Below are 25,950 nucleotides of genomic sequence, written 5' to 3' on the forward strand. Positions count from 1 at the left end.
GCCGAGCAGGGAGCCCGATGCGGGGCTCGATCCCAGGACCCTGGGACCATGACCTGAGCCGAAGGCAGACGCTTAACGACTGAGCCACCCAGGCGCCCGGCGTGAGGCTTTTTATTGGTGTGTTTAAATGTGACTAGGTCATGGTCAGGGAGCCCAAGAAGGGGAACTGGTAACAGGGGCCAGCCTTATGTCCCTGATCACTGCTCATCGTCTGTTTGTGGGATGTTGAGGCATCAGGAAAATAGAAATTTTAAGATGTGCAAGTACTGGGTGAAGCTGGTTGCTATAAGCATTCAGGCCTTCCTCACTCTCTCACACATTTAAAACAACTATTCCTGGCCCCCCTTCTGTGTGTCAGATTTTTTTCAGGTGTCAGGCACAGAGCAATAAATAAGACAAAATCCCTCTTACATTCAAAAGGGGAGAAGCTGACAGTAGCCCTCCATGCGGTGAAATAGAGCAGAATCGGGGTGGTGGGGCAGAAGGTGTGCTGTTTTGCAGAGGAGCTGGGGAAGGCCTGTCTCATAAGGTTACATTTGAAAAAGGGCAGGATGTAGGGAGGGAGGGAAAAAGCAGATATTTGGAAGAAGACGGTTTCAGGCGAATAGAGCAGCCAAAGCAAAATCCTGAGGTGGGAGTGTGGGTGGCATTTTTCAGAAACAAGGAGACCGCTGTGGCCATAGCCAAGGGGTGAATGGTAGGAGATGAGGTCACGTAGGGAGAAGGGACCCCAGTCACAAAAGGACTTGGGGTTTTTGTTTGAGTGAGTTGGAAAGTCATACAGTGGATGGACACGTGTAGACAGATGCTTAGCCAGCCAAGCACAGGGATCTGAAATCCGTACACGTAAATTGACACATGGGCATCCACACAGAAGAATCCACTTAAAATGTATATAATTCTGAAGAGGAAAGTCTGGGACTTGATGAATCACAGGGTAGGTGTGTAGGAAGAGAAAACAAGGAGGTATTGGGAGAGAAAGTAACAAGATAGAAGATATTTGGGTAAGTGACTCCCAGAAACTAGTATTGGAAACAAAAATTCCAAGTCCCGGGGCAATGGGAAAGTCTCCATGTGCCTGGAAGCTGGTGACTGGGTGCCATGTGGCTCCCCTGTAAGACATAGGATGTTCATTTCTCAAGGCAGAAAAGTCACAGAGAGAGCCAGGGGACATTGTCACATTACTCGACAAAGGTTCAGTGTCAACTTCCAGGGTTAATTTTTCCCATATCTGATTAGAAATTTGAGAGTATTTTAATCAATACACTTTGGGATTCCTCTAAATGCTCTTGGAACAAGAGTGAACATGAGAAGTTTGTAGGTTCGATGCCTTTGGAAATAGTATTTCTATTTGGCTTTAAGAAAACCAAGCAGTTTTGTTCTCAAAGAGAATCGCTGACTTGACTTTGTTGAGAAAAAATGGTCAGAGACTGGATTTCAGGAATTTGTAGTCTGAAAAGTGGCTTATCAGAAGCCAGCCAACTTACCCAAATTAGCACTTAGTTGGTTCTTTTCAGGGAGCGTTGTGCTCATTTCTCTGAAAAATGCTTCCACGGCCCCCTGAAACCTGAGGAAAAATGACTGATGGCATGATCCCCCCCATCATGGAGATGAGCCCCTCCTTGGGGGCAATTTTATAGAATATGAAAGCAGACATCGTCTACTCTTTTACCAGATCTTTTGTCCCAAGGCCAAACCAAGGTGGAGCTGGGAAGAAGTGGATTTGGAGTGCTCCTTGTCCTTGCGTTCTTTGGGGCTCTCTCTTCCAGAGATTGGACTGCCAATCTGTTTTCCTTCTAGTACGCTCACGCTCTCCTCAGGGAAGAAAAATGATACGCCAGCCACCACATAAGGTGCCCCACTTACGCTGTTTCTTATCACTTGCGCATCAACCCTCTAAAGTAGGCTTAACTTTCTGATTTTACAGCTGAGGTCTAAAGAGGTTCTACTCAACATCCCCAAAGAAGCATCTGATCTGAGCAGGTCCAGAGCCTGAATTCCCCATATCATAGCCTGTGGCCACCACCTCTATGCTTTGCTGCTTCTGATCCAGGGCCAACACTCTGTGGAGTGGAGAAACACATGCCAACCGGTGTGTTCACAGCCCCACGCCCTCTCCCACATCCATCAGTATATAGAAGCAAGTATATTGCCTGCCTGGGAGCGTTCCATCCAAGCCCACTAGTCTCTGCTTTCCACTTTTGCTAATGCATTTTTTAAAAGCCAGTGGCATTGTGGAGGGTGATGACTAATTAATGAGACCTCTAATCCCTTTTAACTCATTAGTAATTTAACTCACTTTAATTGTAGGAAGGTCTTAACTCAAAGAGATGACTCCCCAGATGAGAACTGAAGGTCATGTGGAATGGTGTCAACAATATGCATCACAAACCAACGTGGTGTGTTTGGTGGAAGTTTTTGGTACTTCTCAAAGTCCTGCCAGCTTTCTACTTAACACAAGTACCAACTGATAGAATGCTGGAGTATTAGACAGGGTAGGCTAGCTGCTGAAACAAACAACTCCCAAATCTTAGGGGAATAACGGAATAAAGGATTAGTTCTTGCTCATGCTATGATCCAGTGTAATTGGAAAAGGGAGAGGCTGTGCAGTCATTCAGGGACCCAGATTCCTTCCATCTTGTGCCTCCCCCATCTTTTCTGGGTCCTCAGAGCTGTCCCTTCTATCTTCCACATGTGACAGCAGTTGGGGAGAGAGAGGGAGTGGAGGGTCACACAGAATCTCAAGGGCAGATCCAAAAGTGGCAAACATCACTTCTACCCTCTGTCCATTGGCCAGAACTTTCCACTGGCCCACATGATTGTAAGGGGGAGTGGGAAATATGCCCCTCCCATGTGCTCAGAAGGAAATGTATGGTCCCTACCCCATCTAGACCCTCAGTTCACCTTCTGTCCTCCTCTGGTCTGTTTTGGGACCAGGATCTAAGCTTATTACTTAAGTTCAGAGAGCTATCCTTGGAAGTCCCTAGTCTTTGTAATTCCCCCTTGAACACCTAAGACACACGCTGATGGCTCTCGTTTTCTTCATAATTAACCTCCAGGTTCAACTTTCTTGTGCCAAACCTGGGCCTAGAGAAATGACTTAAACCAACTTCACTTTTTGATCTTAACAATCTTGGGTGTGTGGTGCCCAGTCATGAGCCCTTCATCCATTGTGGGGCCTTTCCTGCACTCTTAGAAACACTGACTCATTGCCCTAATGCCTCACGGACTGCCCCCTTGCTCCTGCTTTTGCCAATTCTCTAAACACACTCACAAACACAAAAGGGAAAAAAAACACCCTTTTCTGGAAAACAACTTCAAACATGTAGAAACACCTTGGAGTATTTGTGAATAAAAGGGTGTAGTCTCTTATCTAAAGCATTAATGGATTGGAGGGTTCTGCTCCATTAAATAAGTGGGGGAGGGTAGCAAAGGCAACAGAATTGAATTCCACTCTCTTCCCAGAAGGAAGATGAGAAAATTGGACCCTGGTGATTAGGGGACTTTAGCACATGGATGTGGGGCCAGCAACTGATGTACTTATATCCTGTGCTTAGAGTGCCTCAGGCAGCATCAGGTCTTGGAAAACCCGGACTCTTGTGGAGGGGCTCTGACTTCAGAAAAGAAAGGAGGAAGAATTTGCAGCTTCTTTGGCCTGTTCTAAATCTTAGTAATGTTGTAAACCTTAATTATTTTTTTAAAGGTTTTATTTTTAAATAATCTCTACACCTAACGTGGGGCTCAAACTCACAGCCCTGAGATCAAGAGTCTCATGCTCCTCTGACTGAGCCAGCCAGGCGCCCCATAACCTTAGTTATTTTAAAAAAAAAAAGGAAAGAGAGAGAGAGAAAGAAGGAGAGAGGATGAGGGAAAAGGGGGGGAGGAAGGGAGATGGGGGGAGGGAGGAAGGAAGGAAGGAAGGAAAATTTTCCTTTCCCCTCAAGCTGAACAGTGACATTTCTGGACCACAAGCATGGCTATTGGGCTGTGTACTTGTCTCTAAATTGAACGTATTACCATCAGTGCTCAGAGCAGACAGGGCTGACTGGGAATGCAGTTTGATTTGCAAGCCACCAAAGAGTTCTGCGTAAATTTGCGTTCTTCAAGGTTGACAGTACAATAAAGATCCCCTCAACTGGTGCTGTGGGTTATGGCTGATAAAGATGCTGTGCCGTTATATCATCTGATCCTCACCATAAAACATGAGGACACCAGTGCTGAGAAGTGATGGGCACAGTCACACATTTTAATCCCACTGTGAACCCTGCTCTCGGGCGTTGAATCCTCTGCTCCCTGCTCTTCCTCCCTGTCCCCTGATGCTGCATGATGATTCTGAAACCATATGGGACTCTGAAGTGCCTTCTGAAATCTTTCAAGTTAAATGCAGCTGTCAGGATTGACTGTGGTTTATGAAACTCTAAATGTTTCCTTAAGAATGATGTGCTTGGGGGCACCTGGGCAGTGCAGTCAGTTAAGTGTCCGACCATTGGTTTTTGGCTCAGGTTGTGATCTCTGCGTCATGATCTCAGGGTCGTGAGATCAAGCCCCGCATCGGGCTCCCTGCTCAGTGTGGAGTCTCTTTGGGATTCTCTCTCTCTCCCTCTGCCCCTCCTGCTCTCTCTCTCTCTCAAATAAGTAAATCTTAAAAAAAAGAATGATGTGCTGGTCAATTATGTGTGAAGGATTCTACCTCCTATTTCTGATGCTTGATAGTTGCTATGCACATTGGTGTATCTGTGGCTCTGGGAAGTCCTACAGGGGAAGAATTGTGTTTGCTTTGTTTTAACCCATACACCCCAAGCTCATTTTGCCCTAACACCTCCTTTCTCCCCTGTATAATGTTCTTCCTCTCATAAAACACTTTGGGACATGCCATGGTTCCCTGAAAATCGGTCCTTTACATTCTGGTCATTCTCTGGTCACTGGAACACTTCTGGATAAATGGGTTTTCCTTGTAAAGGTGATGGGGATGAGAATCTCAAGAGTTACTTCCCCTTGTCTTTCTGAAGACAGAGGAGAGCTCCTGCCACTCTTAGGGGCTCCTTCCCCATGAATTATCCATCTATCTTTAAAAAAAGGAAACATAAAAGCCTTTATCTAAACTACTCTAAGATTTGCCCAACCCAGCCAGGTCTTTCAAGATGATCCTCTGAGGAAAGCTCTAGCCATGGCCATTGCTGTGGGAACTGCTGGTACCCAGAGTGGGGATTCATCAGGAGAGGATCTTGGATTTAAACATAAGTTGCACCTTGGTCCCTCAACCATGTGAAGCTAACAAGGATCCACAGAATGAATGAATGAATGAATAAATAAATAAATAAAATTTAAAAAAAAAGGATCCACAGACCATTTCAGGCCAGGCCAGGCTCTAAGGACTGATTTCTTAACAGTTTGCTCTTCTGCCTTCTTTCAGGGCAGTAAATATTTGCCCACACACATACAGCTTGACCCAGAGCTCTGGCTGAGCCTATTAAGAAATAAAGCATTTTTGACTGATCCAGCGTGATGGGGCATTTGACTCAGAGAGAACCATGAACACAAAGCCACAAGGGTAGTCATTCTTTAAAAGGGATCTCATTTGAACCAGCCAAGAAACCAAGGGGTGGAGAAGCTAAGCGCTAGAGTCTGAATGTTAGAGTCCCTCCAAAATCCATATGTTGAAATCCTAACCCCCAAAGGTGACCGTATTAGGTGGTTAGGCCATTAGGGTGGAGTCTTTATGAATGAGATTCCCTAATCCTTTAATGTCTTATAAAAGAGATGCCACAGAGTTCCCTAGCCCTTTCACCATGTGAGGACACGGCAAGATGGCACTAGCTCCAAACCAGGAAGAGGGACCTAACTAAAATGCAATCATGCTGGTACCTTGATCTTGGGCTTTCCACCTCCAGAACTGTGAGAAATGAATTTCTGTTGTTTATAAGCCCCCTGATGTGGTGGTTTGTTACAGCAGCCTGAATGGACTAAAACACTGTTATGTATTGACTCTGCCCTACGAAACGGAAAGAGTGTGTGTGCTCACTGGGGACAGCACACTGGAAAGACGGAGGGGGGCATCTGTCATCTGCGCCTGGTTTAAGGTCAATCTTGGCAGCAGGCTCCTGCTCAAACCCAGTTCCTACCTTTATCCTGGGAAATGCCTGTTCCAGAGGGCACCCTCATTTCTAGCAACCTTCCCTTCCACCCACTTCTCACACCCTCTTCCATGGCCGCCACTTGGACATTTCCATCATCTGCAACTGCTCCACCTCAAAATCACTTTGGGCAAAACCTCCTACCTCTCCAGCCTGCTGGTGTGGTCTACCCAGTCTGACCTTGTTGGATCTCAGCAGACCTTAGTCCCTTGGGCTTCTCCGGTGCTCATTTCCTAGCTTGGAGCCCACACTCCAACATTGCACGCACCCTCTTGCTAATACAATGTGTTCGACCTCAATCCACAGTAACAAATATAATTTACATATGACCTAGGGCCCGTTTGCATATGTATTTACACACACATGTGCATTAGCTTTAACTCAATCACAGTTATTTAAAAATCTGACCCTGGACATCAGTTCTTATAATTTCAGCCCTGTGTCTCTCCTCATCTTTACCAAGTTGTTGCAAGAGTCATCTGTATGAACTGTGTTGTTTCCTATGGCTGCTATAACAGATCATCACACGCTTGGTGGCTTAAAACAGCACAGATTTATTTTCTTACAGCTCTGGAGATCAGAGGTCTAAAATCAAGGTGTCGACTGTACTGCATTCTTTCGGGGTCTTCAGGGCATAATCTGTTTCCTCGACTTTTCCAGTTTCTAAAAACACCTGCAACAGGGCGCCTGGGTGGCTCAGTTGTTAAGCGTCTGCCTTCGGCTCAGGTCATGATCTCAGGGTCCTGGGATCAAGCCCCACATCGGGCTCCCTGCTCTGCGGGAAGCCTGCTTCTCCCTCTCCCACTCCCCCTGCTTGTGTTCCCTCTCTCGCTGTGTCTCTCTCTGTCAAATAAATAAATAAAATCTTTAAAAAAAATAAAAAAATAAAAAAATAAAAACACCTGCATCCTTTGGCTCACGGCTGCATCACTACAACCTCTGGTTCCACTGCCACATCTTTCATCGACTTTGACCTTCTTATGAGGACCTTGGTGATTATATGGGGCCTTTCAGATCCTCCAGGATCACCTCCCATCTCCAGATTTCTAACTTAATCACAACCTCCGAGTCCTTTTACAACGAAAAGGAACATGTTCCCAGGCTCTGGGGATGGGGACCTGGGGACATCAGTGGGGTGGGGGTGGGGGTTGCTATTCTGTGTACCACAGGAACCATCTGGGATTTCCTCTATTTCCACTCACTTTTCATTCTTTTCCAAACTGGCTCGTGTCCCCACTCACCATCTCAAATGCCTCTCAAAAAGGCCCTTGATGTCCTCTGTGTTGCTGAAAACCATGGGTAGTTCTAATTTGTCCTTCTTCCTGACCTCTTCGCAGCTTCTGACATGGTGGGCCAATCAGAATGAGGTGTGGAAAGCACCTGTGGAGGACCCTGAGGTGTGAGGGCCGGTGGCCCGTCCTCATGAGCATCTCCTGCCGTCACTCTAGAGTAGCATCTAGTGGGGATGTGGCTGGCTGTAGAACGTGGCATCCCGCCACTGCCCTTGACCTATCAATCCTCCCTAGACTCCACGGTGTCTAGACTTTCTTCATTGGTTGAAAGCTTTGGTCAGATAGTAAAGATTTTTTTTTTTAAAGAAACAGTTTTATTTACCCACCAAAAAGTGTACCTATCACAAATGTGTAGCTGGGAGAATTTTATAAAATAAAACATGTATCCACTCTTCAGATCAAGAAAAGAGCTTTGCCAGCTCACTCTCATGTCCCCTCCCTGTCAAGAACCCCTCTCCTCCCAAAGGTAACACTATTCTGGGGAAGCCTGGGTGGTTTTAATTTTTTTTCTTTTAAATAGACTTTCATTTGTAGAACAGTTTTAAGTGCATGACAAAATTGAGTGGGAGATACAGAGAATTCCCAAATACCTGTAATCCCTATGCAGGCACAGCCTCCCCCTTCATCAACATACCCCATCAGAGTGGTAGATTTCTTACAACTGATGAACCTACATTGACACATCATAATATGGACCAAAGTCCATAGTTTACTCTGGGTTCACTCTTGGTGTTATGTGTTTTGTAGGTTTCGACAATGTGTCATGACTTATGTCCATCACTAGAGTATCGTGCAGAGTAGTTTTATTGCCTTGAAATCCTCTGTGCTCCCCCTGCTCATCCTTCCCTTCCCCCAAACCTCCAACAACCACTGTTCTTTTTTTTACCATCGCCATAATTTTGCCTTTTCCAGGATGCCATGTCATTGGACTCGTAGAGTCTGTAGCCTTTTCAGATTGGCTTCACTTAATACTATGCATTGACGTTTCCTCCATGTCTTTTTGCAGCTTCATAACTCATTTCATTTTAGTGCTGAATAATATTCCATTGTCTGGACACAGGCATAGGTTTTTGAAGAAGGAATTGGACTGACTCCAGAGCAGATTTTACTGCTGGAGTATCTTCTTTGTACCTCATGGTGTTAGAACTGACATACTGGCAGAAGGGCCCAGAAGGCCTCCAGAGGCCATTCTCTGCATTGAGCTTCTGCCTCCAGAATATCGCTCTCCGAAAACAAGCATGGCATGCAGCGGGACTCGGGCCACTGCAATGCACTCATGTCATGTTTTGATGCAAATGGCCTCACAGAGATCAAGTTCTGTTCACTGGGGACAGACTACATGACAAATAGAGAGAAGAAAGGTAATGGCTTTTCCATTCATGTACCAGTGTGTGGAGAAGGCTCCACTAATCTTCTCCATGAATCTGGGACCCAGGCCCCTTCCGTCTTCTGCCTCCAACACCCCTTCTCATTTCCTTCATCTAGATAGAGTCACACATGGCCTGTTGGGTGAGCCATCAAGCCGAAGTCATGCTCCCAGGAATAATTTAACATTCTAGTCAGCTGGTCATCTGGCATGGTCCTGGTGAATGATGTGGTGATGGGTGGACAAAAAAGTTTTAATGATGAATTTGAGGAGGTGCAGGGGTAGGGATACCAGCCTCGGGAGCTTCGGGGTGGGTGCTGGCCTGGGGAAGCATCAGGTTGACTCTGAGTTCCCTGGTGTGGCTCATAAGGGGGAGCTGAGATCCCACAAAGGAGGCTGGAATTTTCACAACTCGTGGCTTTATCAGGGTCCACCTGTGTGTCCTGCAGGAAGATGCTGACCTGCCATTGGACCACCAAGGGGTCTCTGCCCGGCCTCTCTCGGTGGCTGGTGGGGAGCACGGTGAGAGTGAGGACATTGTTCCAATAAGCAGGACCCTGACTCACAGCCCCAGTGCCTGATGTCAGTTTTGCTGCTCTCGCTAGAGTCCACTTCTCCAAGGGAAGCCAATTCAGGGTAGCCGACTTCTTGGCTTTCTTCTTTCAAGGGTGGGGAGGGAAAAGGGAGTTGCAGTGAGAGACCTCAGGTCTGGGTTACATGTGAAGGTGGGAGCTCCCACTCTTCACCTTCAGGTTGGCAAGTGTGACAAACCTATGGCAGATGTCATGGTCCCTTTCACTGTGACTTTCAAGGAAGGCCAGGGAGCTGCAGTGAGTGCCCTTTGCAGAAAATCATGGTCAGAGAGGATTTTGAAACTTCAGCAGGGATAACTTCAGCCCGGGCCGTCTGTGTGGGAATAGGGGAGTTCTGAAACTGCCTTCCTCCGCACCCCTCCGCCCCCTCAGAGGCCAAGGGCTGCCAAACCCGGCTCCCACACACCTCACCAGAAAGTCCCTGGCTTCCCTCCCAGCTGCCTTGCAACTGACCTCATGAGGTGTGAGAAGGAGGAAAGGAATCTACATTTCAGATGAACCTTCCTTCCTCCTTTCTGAGAAGCGGTCCAGGCCGCCCACACCTGCCAGGCCATGCACATGGCTCCTCAGAGCCCAAGGCCCTGTGGCTTGTCCAGCCTGCTTGAGAAGTAGCCAGGGACGCTGGGACAGCGAGCCTGTATGAGTTTGTCGGGGCTGCTGTAACAAAGGACCACAGGCTGGGGTGGCTGAAAACAGCAGAAATCCATTCCCTCTGGGCTCTAGAGGCCAGGAGCCTGAGGTCGAGGTGTGGCAGGGCTGGGCTGCCTCTGGAAGGTCCTACGGTAGGATCTTTCCTTGCTTCTTCCAGTTCATGGTGGCTGCAAGCAATCCTTGGGTTCCTTGGCTTTTAGATGTTATCACTCCAGTCTTTACATGGCTGTCTTCCCTCTGTCTCTTCTCTTCTTATAAGGACATTGTCACACCTGTCAAGGACCGGCCTACTCCAGTATGACTTCATCTTAACTAATTACAACTGCAAGGACCCTATTTCCAAATAAGGGGGCATCTGAAGTTCCTGGTGAACATGAACTTGTGGGACACTGGTCAGCCTGTAACAGAGCCCCACCATCCACCCCTTCCCCTCCCTTCAGAGCAGACCCTTACCCCATGCAGGATGCCCTGCCTCTTCTTTCCAGTGCCCAGGAGTAGTGACCCCAAAATAAAATGGCATTCCCTCCCTCCAGGAAGGCCCGGCCTAGCTAGTGGGAGATCAGAGAACCCAAATCTCTTCAGGGACAGGCATCTATATGCCCAAGGGACACCCACTTGGAATTTTTTTCCAGCTTTATAGAGATGCTTCAGGATTTCTTGGCTCCTGGCCAATCCCAAAGGGAACGAGCCCTCTGAGCCTTCCAATGGGCCATTCCAGACCAAGGTTTACAACCCAGATGGGAAAACTGGCACTTGCTCCTTCAGCCTCACCTCGAGCCCAGTTTGGGGTCTTCTCCATGGGAGCTGCTAAGGAAGCTCCGCCCCCCATCTTTATGACTGACCAGCCCCTTCCCCCTGGGGGAGCCGAGGTCCCCCTGTTCAGAAAGCTGTGAAGGAGTGGTGGGTTCCTGGGCCTCTTGTAACCCAGCTGAATATTTTCCAGGTTATCTAACCAAACTCCTGCAAAACCACACCGCCTATGCCTGTGATGGGGACCGTTTGAATCTACAGTGCCCTCGGCATTCCACGATAAGTGTCCAATCGGCATTTTATGGGCAGGATTACCAAATGTGTAGTGCCCAGCAGCCTGCCTCCCAGAGGGAAGACAGCGTAGCCTGCGTGGCACCCACCACGTTGCAGGTACTGCCCTTCGTAGCTGCTTTAAGATGATAAAATGGTTCTCATTCTCTCTCCCTCCCTCCCTCCCTCTCTCCCTCTCCCCATCTCTCTCTCTCTGTATATATGCTTGTGATTACATAGTTCACTTAAAGCAAACCTGGTCCATGAAAACCCCAGTTCATACAAATCACCAATTTCACGGGTGAGCTATTATTTGCTTCTCAAAAGGATTCTTCACCAAACAAGTCTAAGTGGAATTCCTACTTCCTGGAGAACTCCCGTAAAACACTTGCAATATGAATTTATCCGGAGGCACACTCCCCACTGTAGTAAAGCCAAGTACAGTCACGTTGGGCTTTGACCTCCAGGACCACCCCTCCTGTCAATACCCCAGCAGAGAGGGAAGAGTGAGGATGCTTTAGTGGAAACGACAAGGTGTCTGTGAGGCCAACAGCCAAGGTCATGATCAACTTCTCAGAGAATGCACTGGAGGGAGGGAAACCTCAATCACAGTTGTTCTTTAAAAAATGGTTTGCAGGGCACCTGGGTGGCTCAGTCCTTGGGCGTCTGCCTTCGGCTCAGGTCATGATCCCGGGGTCCTGGGATCGAGCCCCGCATCAGGCTCCCTGCTCGGCAGGAAGCCTGCTTCTCCCTCTCCCACTCCCCCTGCTTGTGTTCCCTCTCTCTCTCTCTCTCTGTCAAATAAATAAATAAAATCTTTAAAAAATAAAATAAAATAAAATAAATAAAAGATGGTTTGCTTCTCCAGTTGTGAATGATGACATCATTCTGGTTCTGAGCTACTTTGGGCAGCCTCTGCTGATTTGTTCTTCTATTGGACAGTACCAGAAATTTGTGGAGGGTGGCTAAGTCTTTCTTTTTTTTTTTTTTAATTGGCATTAGGGAAAGATTTGGTATAGGAGGAGGACAGAGCTAATATTTCAATGGGGATTTTAGACTACTCCTGGCTCTTTGATTTTTTTCAGCCACAGGAAATATGGGTAAAGATAAATTTATGAGGAAGACTAAGGAGTGATGGGATTAGCATAAGGCTGTGTAGCTCTCCCAGAGGCCCAAAGAGGAGAAGCACAAATAATATGGTAACGTAAGGATTTTCCTATTTCTCACACCATTTGTTGCTTCCATCCCAAGCATCGTAGTATCTGTGTAGTCATGTGATTGGTAAAGATACCTGCTGAGTAGCCAAAGGAATATGTTTGAGTGCATTCCCTGGATATGGGTTCCACATCCTGAGGAGAGGCCACATGTTTCTTCTGGGGACAGGCACTTTCCTTGTGTGCCCCCCACCTCATTCCTGCCCCTTGGCCGCCCCTGCAGGAGCCGTATTCCTGTTGGCCTGCCCCCAGTCCTCACCCCAACTTCCCTGCCCACCCATCCCTGGTACCCAGGCCGTCTGTTGCTGTCTTGGGTGCATAAAAGGGACATTAGCCAGTGCCAATAGGACGGGAGTGCCTGCTTTGTGAAAGGATGAACCCCTGGCAGCTCCAAAGCCTGGGCACCACCCTCACCTTCCAACATGGGCGCCTGGCTCTGCCAGGCAGGCCCGAGGGAAGAGGATGTTTCCATAGCCAAGCAGACAAGTTAGCATTTGTGAACACAGCTCTGAAGTTGTGTGGAAGGTCTGTTTGCCAGAAGCAACCCCGTGCGCTTCTCTTTCATCCAGAGATCAAGAGAGCCTTTATTCTGTGTCTTTTGACTGGCCTTGGGGACCGTGGGAAGGGGCTTCCTCTACCTCAGAGTGAAGGTGCCCGACTTGGGAGAGAACTGTCACTGTCCACCCAGGAGCCCCTCAGCTGATCTGGCCCGTGGCTGAGTGTCACCAGGAAGACCCCTCCCCCGTGCATTTTGCAGCCGTGACACCGTTTGGAAACAGCCCTGCCTTGAGTCCCACTCTGTGGTTGTAATATGTACGTGGAGCCACCCAAGGGCTGCGTCATTTCACGATGACCCTCGGCCACGAGAATGTGTCCCATCATCTGTGTCTGTGTGTCTGTGGGGGGGGGGTCCTCAGGGTTTCCCTGGGCATGTTTCCTGATTTCATACACATCCGCTGGGCCCCTGAAGGGATAGCTGGTGGGGCCAGCCTCCTCCATGGACACACACCATGAGCCACTATAGGAACACGGAGACTCAGGCTCGGGAATCTGTGCTAAATTCAGTCCAGTACATTCTTGGGAAATGTCCACTGGACTTGGGGTCCTTTTAACAGCCATAGAGTGTAAGGCTTCTGTGACTGTCCTGGGCAGGGTTTGCTCCATTTGGGAAGTAGAAGAGCAGAAGCGAGGCGCTAGGCCCTGCTGGGACCCCATGTAGGGGCTGGTTAAGCGTCCGCCTTCTGCTTGGGTCGTGATCCCAGGGTCCTGGGATCAAGTCCCGCATTGGGCTCCCTGCTCAGGGCAGAGCCTGCTTCTCCCTCTCCCTCTGCCATTCCTTCTGCTTGTGCTCTCTGGCTCTGTCTATCTCTTTGTCAAATAAATAAATAAAATCTTTAAAGAAAAAAAGAGTAGCTTTGTGGAAACAAACAAGCAAAAAACAAAACAAAACAAAAATCGAAGGGGTGAACTGCCCAGAAAAAAATTGAGAGCAAGAGACATTTGAAGGAACACGTGTAAGCCAAATGCTCAACAGCAAAGCCTGAGCATTCCATGAAGAAAATTGCTCCAAAGGGAACCAGTGGGTCCCGTGCCCTGGAGGTTGGCGAGGGTGGGAATCAGCTTCTTAATTTTTATCGGTTGGCCCGTGTTCGGGTTGCGTCTCCAAGGCCTCCCCCGAATGCTGAGTTCTCTGTGGTCGGTGCCCGGCCATTTCCGAGGCTGGAGAGATACGGCTGTGATCCCTGATCCCCACGGCTCTGTCCCGGCCCTCCCAGAAGGGACCTCCGAGGCCTGTCTCGCCCACGCTCTGAGTTTCTCGGATCTTGCTCATATTTCCTGGAGCCTCCCCCATGCGGTACTTTTGCCAAAACCGTCGGCAGCACTTCCAGCTGAGGCCGACTGGAGGCTAGTCTTCGGCTGGGGGTCTGCCACTGGTGAGTCAGGTGTCCTGTTCTGGGAAAGACAGGGAGGCAGGGAGCCGACCTGATCTCACCTTAGACACAGCTCACGGCCGCTCGAAGATTCCTCGTGCCGACCCCAGGCCGGACAGACAGGTGTCTCTTATCTTCTCGGAGCCCAGAGCCGCCCGGGTGTGGGGTCTCCCAGATGCTGCGTGTGGTTTTCAAGCCTATCCCTTTTCTACTCCCTCATTTTAGAAGGTGCTGGACGAATGCCAGAACCAGCGGGCCTGCCACCTCCTGGTCAATAGCCGTGTTTTTGGACCTGACCTTTGCCCAGGAAGCAGTAAATACCTCCTGGTCTCCTTTAAATGCCAGCCTAGTAAGTAACGTCTGAGGGGGACAGCGTGTTTGGGGTGCGGGTTCCCTGTTTCATTCACAGCCCTCGTGGAGATTCTCTGCCAGTTGGTATTTGTCCCACTTAGAAACTTGTTAATAGAGATGTCCTACCCGTTTTTGTATTAGTTTGTGGGTATTTGCGTGAATAGTTTGTGTGTATTTGTGTGTGTGTGCGTACACCCATATATCCGCGTGCATTCTTACGAATCCCTGAATTCAAAATGTCCTTCCTGATATGTAAACCTCAGTTGTACCCATGCTAAAGGTAGGCCTTTCCCCCAAACGAGGAGCCAGTTCTCCTTTTCAGAGGAAGCCCACCCCCAGCTGCGGGGCTGCTTGCTCTCACGAGAGGGCACGGCTGCCCCCGGAGCCCCGGGTTCCAGATCTTTATGAATCACCTCTTCTGCTTTCACCGAAGCAGGGGCTCTGTACCCAGTGTCTCTTCCTGGAGAAAGAAAGTGGAAGGGCTTCTGGCTGGAGCAACCTCTTCTACTCTGATTCTTGCGTTTCTCTCCGTTGACTGTGTCACCTGAAACGCACCTTAGTTTTGTGATCAACCCACTGCAGCCAAAAGGAACTGCTTTTTAGCGAGTAGGTCACCCTTACAGATGTGGTGGCCCAGCCCGAGAGAAGCCATAGGTAAGGGCAACATTAGAGGCTCCTGGTAATCCTTGTTGAAAAGAAAGCAGCGTTATAGCAACAACATTAACCAAAGGATTATACTGAAGGAATAATCATTTGAAAAAATTCTGCACTGCCATCCCAACACACCGTTTTTGTTTTTTTGCATTTTGTTCTCAGTTGGTTTCTGCCTCTGGAGCCCAGCATCTTCCCAAGACACTGGCAGACTGGGTGCCGGGGGCGGGTGAGGCTTTGGGTCACACGTGTGTCGTGCGTGGTCTCAAGTGCGCACTTGAAGAGAAAGCACGGGATCCTTTCAGCAAATATCTAGCCTTCCGTCTTAAACCCTTTCCTTGCTGGGGCCCGGATACCTCAGAACTGCCCCTCTGCCTCTTCCCCCAGCCTGTGTGTTCAAACACACATTCACACTCACACGCACATACACACCTTCACACGCTTACAACGTACGCACGGTCACTCGTACATACACAATAGCACGCCTGTGTGTGCTATTACACGCAGACCCACTGTCACACACATACTCACACGTGCACATGATCACAAACACCCACAAGCGGGCCCAAACTTGACACCCCAGCCGGGCCCTCCCCAGGAATTCTTGTCAACTCCTGCCTCACTTGGGAACATCCCTTCCAGATCTCCGTGTTCTCAGTCATGTCCTTCCCATGGCTAAGTCTCAAAAACGGCCGTCCTCCTTCCATGGTGGGAAAGACAACCCTTTTTTAAAGTGGCCCTTGTTCAAAACGTTAAGGATTGGAGAATCTGGGTGGTGGGAAATATGCCCGTCGCTTGTGATAATCTGCCACATTTCCTATACGTCGGAAGTTTTTTGTAATAAAAAGTTGCGAAGGACCAGCCTCTAAGAGAAGGAAAAAGACCCTCGTGAGGTGGCAGAACCTCGAATCTAAGTCAGTGGCAGGCCACCAGCCTTATTCCTGCACCGAGCAATTAGGTCTGATCACTAATCTCGTTTCAGTAAAATACTTTTTTTTTTAAAGATTTTATTTATTCATTTGAGACACAGAGAGAGAGAGAGCATGAGCAGGGAGAGAGGCAGAGGGAGAAGGAGAAGCAGGCTCCCTGCTGAGCCAGGAGCCCGATGCGGGGCTCGATCTCAGGACCCTGGGATCATGACCTGAGCCGAAAGCAGATGCTTAACCATCTGAGCCACCCAGACGCCCCTCGTTTCAGCAAAATACTTATTAAGCAACTCCTGTGCACAGGGGTCAGGCCAGCTGTTGGGTATGAAGAGAACTCTCGTGTTCTGTGGAAGTTTCTCAGATGGTGGTTCCACCTGGGACAGCTCCCAGCGTTCCTTCATCCAGCGAGCACTTATTAACATCTTCACACAGCTGCTTTCTTCTTGTCCTTTAGGTTCTAACAAATATCACCTTTCTCCAGAAAGATCAGATCTGTCCAGAAAACATCTCAGCAGGAGCCCTGCTGTCTTGGTACTGTGCAGGTTGCTCTGGGAGGAACTGACCCGGGCAGGGTGGTGCAGGGAAGGCGTTCCTGTCAGGTGATGGTGGGGCTGAGGACTGGAGGATAGGGGGCGGGCACAGGAGCACTCCATATGGAAGCCTGTGGCCAGAGGGAGCAGGGGGCTCTGGGGAGCAAGCAAGAGCACCGGCCAGGGAGCTGGGGCAGGATCCCCGAGCCCTGATAGCCGAGGAAGGAGGTGGATTCTTTCTTTAAGCAGGGAGGGTGTGTGGCTGGGTTTTTAAAGTCCCCTCTGGCTGCCCTGTGTGGTAACAGATTAGGGTCAGAGCCCTTGTGTCTTAGTCTGTTCGAGCTATTATAACAAAATGTCATAAACTGGGAGGCTTATAATCAACAGAAGTTTATTTCTCATAGTTCTGGAGGCTGGGAAGACCAAGACCGAGGTGCTGACAGATTTGGTGTCTGCCGAGGGCCCACCTTCTCACCGTTGGCTGTCTTTTTGCCATAACCACCTTCCTTGGCAGAAAGGACGAGGAATCTCTCTGGGGGTCTCGTTCACAAAGGGCACTCATCCCTGGGGGCTCCACCCTCATGACCAAAGCACCTTCCAAAAGCCCCACCCCTTAACACCATCCAGCTGGGCGTTAGGATTTCAACTTGAGTTGAAGGGGGATGCAGTCGTTCAGACCAGAGCACCTTGGGTAACATGGGCCTCGGTGACCTGAGGCATTGCAGGTTAGGAGATGCTTCTGTCCCTGCTGTGAGGTGAAGGAGGAAGGGAGGGGCTCCCCTACCCTCCCGCCTCTTTTTCTGCAGCCCTCTCACCCCGGAGGCTCTCTGTCTCCGGTGCCAGCCTGAGTGTGACACTGATTGTCCTAAGGGGAACCCTGCTGCACCCAGGAGTGCGGGGACCCAGCCCTCATCCTGAGAGCCAACTATGCGCATCTCTTTCCGGCTCCGGCCAGTGGGCAGTGAAGTCTGCCACCACGGGAGCATTTACACCAGGGAGCTGGGAGAACGCTGCCAACCAGGGCTGGCTTGTTGGTGGTCGGGGAGCTATTTTATAGGGAAACTTCCAGCGTCAGGTCCGTGATTCAACTGTCAAGTGAGGATAATGCGCTTCCCGCACGGGGCTGTGGTAAAGAGTGTATAAGTACAGTGTTGTGTAGACGAAAGCTACAGTGCCTTTTGTAAGATGCTTAGCACAGGACTTGTCACACAGGTGCCCTCAGTGACTGGTGGCCGTCGTTCCAGTAGGCAGATTAAAGTCATCCTTGCTGAGGATATGAATGACCGAAAGGCAGTGAGACACCAGGTGTTGGGGGGCTGGGGTGAGGTCTGCCCAGGGTGCAGGCAATAACAGGACACACTGTCTGCAGAGAATTTAAAAAAACACATTAAAAGTGACTAAATCTCTCTCTGCATGTTGATAATATCGCCGTGTATGATCGTCGAAAGTAACGTCAGTAATCACACATTCTCATCATGGCAGGTCACCCTCCCCACCCCGCTTAGAAGGGCCCCCTGCGGATATGCAGGGGCATATCTGTGTCATTAGGGAGGCCCCACCTAGCCCCTGGCTTGGCAGTATTAGGAGGGAGACTTTGTTACTGTTGTCCTTGAAGAAGAGTCCTGGCTGTCCCTCTGCCCAGGCTCCTGTCACTCTCCCTGTCCACACTCATGGGGCTGATGGCAACCCTTCTGGGAGTCTCCCCCCGCCTTTTCTAATCTGAGACCACTGAGCACTCTCACCCAGCTCTAAAACAAATTCTCTTTCTCTATCCAAAGTAGCAATCTGTTAGTGGTCCCATTGTTTTTAGGACCCAGAAGTGTCACTCTTAGGTGACAGTGAATTAGCACATTCCCAAGGAACCAAGTGACTCAACATCACACAGCAGTAACCCCAAGCATGTAATGTGACACTCACAGGCCCCTCCATTCCAGATGATTGGCCCATATTCTGGGGACAGGATCACTGGAGGCCTTAGAGTGCAGGTGTTGTGTTACTCTGGGTGAGTTTGGCCAGCATCGAGGCCTCCTTTAATGAATGGGCCTTAGTACATCAGAGAGGTGGTGGCTAATAAATGCACTTCATGACAGGCCTTAAAAAGTCTCTTCTAATTTTTAAAAAATTCTGAGAAAGAAAGAAAAAGAAAGAAAGAAAGAAAGAAAGAAAGAAAGAAAGAAAGAAAGAAAGAAAGAAAGAAAGAAAGGAGGGAGGGAGGAAGGAAGGAAGAAAAAAGAAGGGAGGAAGGAAGGAAGGAAACAAAGAAAGGAGGGAGGGAGGAAGGAAGGAAGAAAATAAGGAAGGAAGGTAGGAAGGAAGGAAAGAAGGAAAGAGAAAGAAAGAAAGAAGAAAGAAAGAAAGAGAAAGGAAGAAGGAAGGAAGAAAGGAAGAAGAAAGAAAGAAAGAAAGAAAGAAAGAAAGGAGGAAGGGAGGAAGGAAGGAGGGAGGAAGGAAGGAAGAAAAAAGAAGGGAGGAAGGAAGGAAGGAAACAAAGGAGGGAGGGAGGAAGGAACGAAGGAAGAAAATAAATAAGGAAGGAAGGTAGGAAGGAAAGAAGGAAAGAGAAAGAAAGAAAGAAAGAAAGAGAAAGGAAGAAGGAAGGAAGAAAGGAAGAAAGCAAGCAAGCAAGCAAACCAGCCAATCCTGTTAGAAAACTTCCAGTTTGCTAGGTAAGGCTTGGTTTTCATCCTTTTTGGTGAGCTCTGCCACTGGAAGGCATTCTTAACATTCTTCAGTATTCTCCCAGTTGGAAGGGGGCTTGGGCTCTTTTGGTGTGTCTACCCGCGCCCTCTGTTCTGCATCAAAGGCCATCTTTCATTCTGGGCCTTTGAAGTAAGGCATTATTTTGGTGTTGTTGGGATTTAGCGTTTACTCATAAAAGGCATCGAAAACCTCATCCCAGCGCGGATGTGACTCACCAAAATCAAACCCTCCAATGTCAGGGTCAGACTCAGTGTTCTTTTTGTTTAGCAAAAGAAAACAAAGCTTTTCTTGGCTTTAGGTTTAAACTGTTGAATTAAGATTCCAGTGAACGGGTGAAGGGCATTCTAAACATTGCTTAGTCACCACTTAAATTTTCCCTCCTCTGTTAGTTCCTGGTATGTTAGGATACTGGGCGGAGGGGGTGGGGAGTCAGTGGGGATTCTGTGAGCATCTGTAACCCGGTTTCTGCTTCACACGTTTCATCACCTTGAGTGTTCCCATCATCATGGATTAAAGAACAGTGCCAAGGTTTATCAGCACCAGAGCTGATGGTATCTCGAGATCGTGAATTTCCAATCTCAATCTAAATTGAGATTTCCTCACTGCTGCTTCTCTGTTTGGTGTAGAAGGGCACGGGAATTCACAAGTTATGGAAAAAAGTGGAATTTATATTTGAAAATCATTTTCTTTCGTGTTTTAACTTTGGGGCTTCAGCATCAGCGATTCCAGGATATGCAAGTCCCATGGCCACCGTTGCCCTAGTATTTACCACTCACGCCTTCCTGGAAGGCTTCAGTGGGGGGCTTTCAAACTGGTTTGATTACAATGCAGAGTAAGGAAAACATTTTACGTTTTGACCCAGCATAACACACACACAACTGAAAATATTTTTTAAAATTATAAAATAGTGTTAATCCTTTTTTTGCATGATACGCTTTGATGCTTTCTAAACTCTTCTTTGTTTTTTTAAATTGCAGGTCACAAATGACTAAGCTGATTTCATGAATACAATAGAATAGAATAGAATAGAATAGGCCTCAAATCACAGTTTAATAAACTTTAGCTTGAGATGTATGAGGGATCTGGGAATGGCCTGCACCTTCAATCCAAAAACATGAGTGAGTCAGAGAAGTGAAAGTGGGGGTTGGGGAGTGGTCATGGGGGGTGGTCATGGTGGATGGTCTTTGGGGGGTGGTCATGGTAGTGGTCATGGGGGTGGTCATGGGTAATTGTCATGGGGGTAGTCATAGGAGGGGTGGTCATGGGAGGGGTGGCCATGGGGGGTGGTCATGGGGAATGGTCATGGGGGTAGTCATAGGAGGGGTGGTCATGGGAGGGGTGGCCATGGGGGGTGGTCATGGGGAATGGCCATAGGAGGGGTAGTAATGGGAGGGGTAGTCATGGGGGAGTGGATGTTGCGGGGGGGGCTAGTTTTCCTTCTTCTTGACACATTCTTCTTCCCCATCCCAGGCAATCCATGATAGCCTGAGTAGCTCCTGTAATTTAGCTCCTGTTGGCTTGTTTGGCTGCAAAATGTTCCCGTTTGCTCTGCAGTTGCCATTTCAAAGTAGAAAAATCTAGTACAGGGGTGATACAGTGATTTTTTTTTCCTTACAAAATGTTGGGGAGGTGGGGAGAGGAGAACCACACATGCAAATAAATGACCATAGTCTCCTTTGTGTTTTGCTTTGCTTTGATTTTAAAGCAAAGTTTAAGATAAGTGGCAGGCTAGGAGAAGATATTCGTAACACATATTAGAGGAAAGTTAGCATCCAGAATATACGAATAACTGCTACAGTGTCTAAAAATCCAAAACACAACATGCCAAGGATATGAAGAGGGGTTCCCAAGAGGGCTGTTTTGAGGATTAAATTTACTGATACATTTAAAAATCTTAGAACAGGGCTTAATCAGAGGACAAGCTCAATAAATATTAGCATTTATAATTTTTGAAATGTCTTTATTGAAGTATATTACATAGCATAAATTTCACCCATTGTAAGTGTGCCATTCAGTGGTTCAGTAAATGTGCTGAGTCATGCCACCATCACCACCGTCCAGATACAGAACATTTCCATCATCTCAAAAATGTCCTGTGTCCATTTCTTGTCATTTCTGTTTGTTCCCAAACCTCAGCCCCAACGGAACCACTCACCTACACTCTGTCTCTATGTGTTTGCCTTTCCTGGAGATCTCAACAAAATAGAATCATACGATATGTGATCCTTTGTGTCTGGAGTGTTAACGATTATTACTTTTAAAAATCAAATCATTATGAAACGTCTTTATTAATTGAATGCTTTTCCAGTACATTCTTTAAAAAAAAAAAAACCCAATCAGCTGTATTTTCATCAGCAGTGAATTTACAATGTCAGCGTTGTGTGACACTGTGAAAGGAAATGTTACTATGGTAGGCGGATTAAACAGACACACAAACCTTTCCCTAAATTCCTTGGGAACAAACCGTGACCTGGTGCGGGTGGTCGTAAGGTAGTACACCACAGCAGGCGAGCGTCTGCTGCTCCTGAATCACCAGACTGGGGGCAGGCTCTTCATACTTCTCTAAAGAGGGACTCTTCACAAGACACGTGCCCTGTTTTTTCCCTTTCCTAGCCAAGGAAATCATTTGCTTTTACATCATCTCTCTTTTTATATATGTAAATGGGGGCGCTAGAACGTTAGGAAATCTGGTGCTAAGGTTTAATTGCACTCTCTCCAGAAGTTTAATCTGCAATCAGGTAATTCCAGATCTTTACCTGTGTGGGTCCAAGTCAACATTTGAGGAAAGGCTGCCTTCAATTAAGGAATGTATGACCTCAAGTGGAGAGAGAGAGAGAAACATCCGTTATGGCCAGGCCCATCCCCAAACCCAGCCCAGTGAGCCCTGCCTTCCGCTGTACCTGGCCCCTGTCTCCTTCACCTGCCCCTTACTGTCATTCCCACCTCTTCCTGCAGAGGGCTTTTATTCCAGGGTCAGACCCCACGGCTGGCGGGGCTGTTCCCACTGTCCTTTTCAGGGCGCAGCTCCAGGGGGGCAATGAGTGGCCAGGGATTGGGCAGGGCTCCCTGATTCCTTCTGAGGGAAACTGATGGTGCTGCTGATTTTTGTTTCTGCTTCAGATGAATTAAAAAACAAAACCGTGTGTGAAGACCAAGAGCTGAAGCTGCACTGCCACCCCTCAAAGTTTCTCAACATCTACTGGGCGAGCTACGGCAGGAGGACCCAGGAGAGGGACATCTGCTCCTCAGAAGCAGAGCGGCTCCCCCCATTTGGTACGTGGTTTCATGTGGCTCTCGTTCAGTGCAAGGGCACTGGGGTTCTGGCTCCCCACGCAGGGGACAGTACCTGGATTAGAGGGAAAGTCAAGGGCAGGGAAGAACCACCCACAGGGTGCCACCTCCTTCTGCCCCACATTCCCAAATCTGTCCATTGTTTAGTCGTTTCACAAGGAGTTACTGAACACCGACTGTATGCAGGGACTTGTTCTAGGCAGAGGGGAGTCATCAGTGACCACACAGGGTCTACATGGAACTGACCTTCCAGAAATGAACAAAGGAGTAGTGAGACAACAAACAAACAAAAAGAGCTCGCGTGTCATATTTCAGGTGCACACAAGTGCTAAGGGGGAAAGCACACTTCAGGAGGGAGATGGGGAGGCTGGGGTGTCTACAGAGAGGCACGGCCTTATGGGGTCACTGGCATGATGAGCAGAGACTTGAAGGAGGAGATACAAGGTAGAGAGAAGAGCCTGGACCCTAACCGGTTGTTTAGGGTCAAGGGGAGCTCAGAGAGTCATTCTTCTTAGGGATCTGTAGTCTAGAGCTGACAGATGATGGCCAGGATGTGGGGCTGAAAGCTCCACCCATCGAAGTCACCCAGTGTTATGATTAGTCAGGGATCTCCAGAGAAACAGAACCAACAAGACATACATACCTATATTTGGAAAGAGAGATTGATGTTAAGGAATTGGCTCACACCGTGGTGGTGCCTGGCAGATCTGAAAATTGCAGGGTGGGTTGGGAGTCTGGGAACTCAGGTAAGAGTTGGTGTTTAATCTTGAGTCCGAATTCTGCAGGATAGTGGGCTGGAAACAGGCAGATTTTCTATGCTGCAGCCTGGAGAAAAATTCCTTTTTCAGAAAACCTGTCTTTGCCCTCCAGGCCTTCAACTGATTGGTCAAGGCCCACCCTCATCAGGAATGGTAATCTGCTTTACTCAGAGTCCACTTTGAATGTTAAATGTTAGTCCTATCTTTAAAATATCTTCACGATCACATCGAGCCTGGTCTTTGACCAAACAATGGGGCACCGTAGCCTAGCTGAGCTGAGACATAAAATTAACCATCATACACCCCAGTCTGCAGTAGGGAAGCGGGCTGAACTCTACCCTCTATGTTACCCGAGAGAACAGGCCCCACGGGGAGACAGCCCAGAGAGTTGCACTTGATTCATCAAAATCTAAAATGAGCTCCACAGTGTATTAAATTGCTACAATCACATGTGAAATTAAACATTAATTTTTTAAAATAAATTTATACAAAACCAATATCTTGATCTGAAAAAAAAGAAAGAAAGAACGACCGCCCAGGCAAGCTCTCAGGCGAGACTAGAGAGAGAACAAAGAGCAGTTCACAAAGAACACGTGCCCCCAAGGTCCTCAGTCCAGTGTTCTGGGAAGGAAGGCCCTTCGCTGGTAGATGGCAGAGGGTCTTTTAAGGACAGACCTGGCAGCCCACAGAGACAGGCTGAAGTGGGCGTTGGATTAGCTGCCCTGGATTAGCTCAGGGTCAGAGGACTCCCATTTAACAGGCTGGGCTGCCAAATGGCGTGGCTTCCCATTGTATGTGTATGTCTCAGCCCCACCCTCAGCCCCATGCCCCGGTGAGTGACCTGGGAGTTCTTGACACTCTGGTCACTCTCAGATGTAACCCCTGCCTGTGTTCAGAACATCTCCACCCCCTCCTGCCTTGGTCCCGCTACTGCATGAGCTCCAGGGACCACTGCCTGGTCATTGCAGTCTCCCTACTCCCCGGCTTGTCCCTCCTACCCCACCGGGTGGCCAGATGCATCCTAAAAGGCCAGTGTGATCCCTGTTCTTCTGAACATCCTGCAGGGACTTCCCCTATGATCTGGTCTCCTCAGCTGGGTAAGGGGACCCTTGGTGATCTGACCTATTTCTGCAAAAAGGGACTCTCCTTCTTGATATTGGGGTGGGGTACCCCATTTCTCAGGCTTGCGAAATGCAACCTAGCCACATGTGTTTGGGGAGGCAGCACTAAGTCCCATCTGTTTCAGCCATTTTTTTGAGCAGAAGAAGTCCGTCAGCCAAGCACGCAGATCTGTACCCAGGTTGCGTGGTTTACGGGCCGTGGGTCACACTGCCTTAGGTTCTTGGGAAGTTGGATGGGAGTTGGGTTGAAAGGGAAACGTAATCAGCCAAAGAAAATGCTGTTCACCGCATTCAGGAACCACTGCCAAACGCAGGAGAGCGTCTGGCCCTGCGCTCTGCAGAGGGGAGAGGCTCTCAGGGAAGAGGAGAGGCCCTTGGGAGGGCTCCTCATCCTCAGCTCATCCCCAGCCTCACGTGGAGGCCTGGACTGTGTCCGCCTTCTAGGTCAGTATCAAGAGCAGACCCTTGGATAGCCCTGCTGACATGCTTTCCCCGTCACGCCGAATGCTAAGAAACCGTTTCCTCCTTGGCTACTGTATGTGAAGATTTTAAACTGCACTGGGCATGTTCTCCCCAGCAAACCATCCTTTTATCCCTCTTGTATAAACATGCTTTAATATTACCCCCGTTAGAAAGCACCCCTTTTGACCAGCCACCTCCCCCTGACTCGGTCCGTAAGCCCTCGGGCTCTCACACACTGAGCATCTCTCATTGGCAGCTCTGCTCCCCACTTCTGGGCATCTCTCACCTGGACCGTCCGGACCACCTCCTGACTGGCCTCTGGGCCTCCCTTCTCCCTGATTCCCTCCCTCAGTCCCTTCTTCACTGAGCAGCCAGAGAGAGGTTATTAAAATAAATCAGATCACAGCACCCACCCTCCACCCCTTAAAGCCCTGCGCTTTGCCCTCTGTAATTAGAATCAATCCGTTCTCCCAGCCATGGGTCTGCCCTCCCTTCCCTTACAAACTGTGGGGCTCCGCGTACTAATTCATAGCCTGGGGCCTTTGCACAAGCTCTTCCTTTGGCCTGGAATGTTCTCACCCCATCACTCAGGAATCAAATCAGATGTCCTTCTCGGACAGGTTTCCTGGGGCTCCCTGCCAGCATGGAACCTCGTCTCTGCAGTCCCAAGCAGCCCTCCTGCTTGAGTGTCTTCATCTCATCACTTACCTGCCTAGGGCCTGTTTCCCCAGGGGAGGGTAAGCACAGTAGAGACGGTGTCTATCTGCTTCCTGCAGAATTCGCAGCAACTTGAGCAGTGCCTGGCACAGAGTAGGTGTCCACGTGAATCTTGACGTGCAGGAATGAATCAGAGCCCTCCTAAGGGAGGTGCCCACACAGGGCTCCTGCAGGTGGATGGCTGCCAGCCCCAGATGCGGGCCTGGTGTCGTCACGGCTTCCAACCCCCCACGAGATGCTGG

The 25,950-nt window shown here is 48.8% G+C and overlaps 1 protein-coding gene across 8 annotated transcripts in view; it reads left to right on the forward strand.

Annotated features, from left to right (window-relative positions):
- EVA1C (eva-1 homolog C) overlaps positions 1–25,950 on the forward strand; it is a 72,327-nt gene that overhangs the window by 22,350 nt on the left and 24,027 nt on the right. For 7 of the 8 annotated variants that reach the window (XM_081799350.1, XM_081799342.1, XM_081799332.1 and 4 more), the window contains exons 2-4: positions 10,980–11,176; positions 14,427–14,550; positions 22,480–22,632. In XM_081799350.1, coding sequence (XP_081655476.1) covers positions 10,980–11,176; positions 14,427–14,550; positions 22,480–22,632 — 474 coding nt within the window. The remainder of the gene's footprint in view (positions 1–10,979; positions 11,177–14,426; positions 14,551–22,479; positions 22,633–25,950) is intronic. The other variant, XM_081799358.1, reaches the window with a different exon arrangement.

The sequence above is a fragment of the Leptonychotes weddellii genome, chromosome 1, assembly GCF_054177405.1.
Source record: "Leptonychotes weddellii isolate Sample4059 chromosome 1, ASM5417740v2, whole genome shotgun sequence".
Lineage (NCBI taxonomy): Eukaryota > Metazoa > Chordata > Mammalia > Carnivora > Phocidae > Leptonychotes > Leptonychotes weddellii.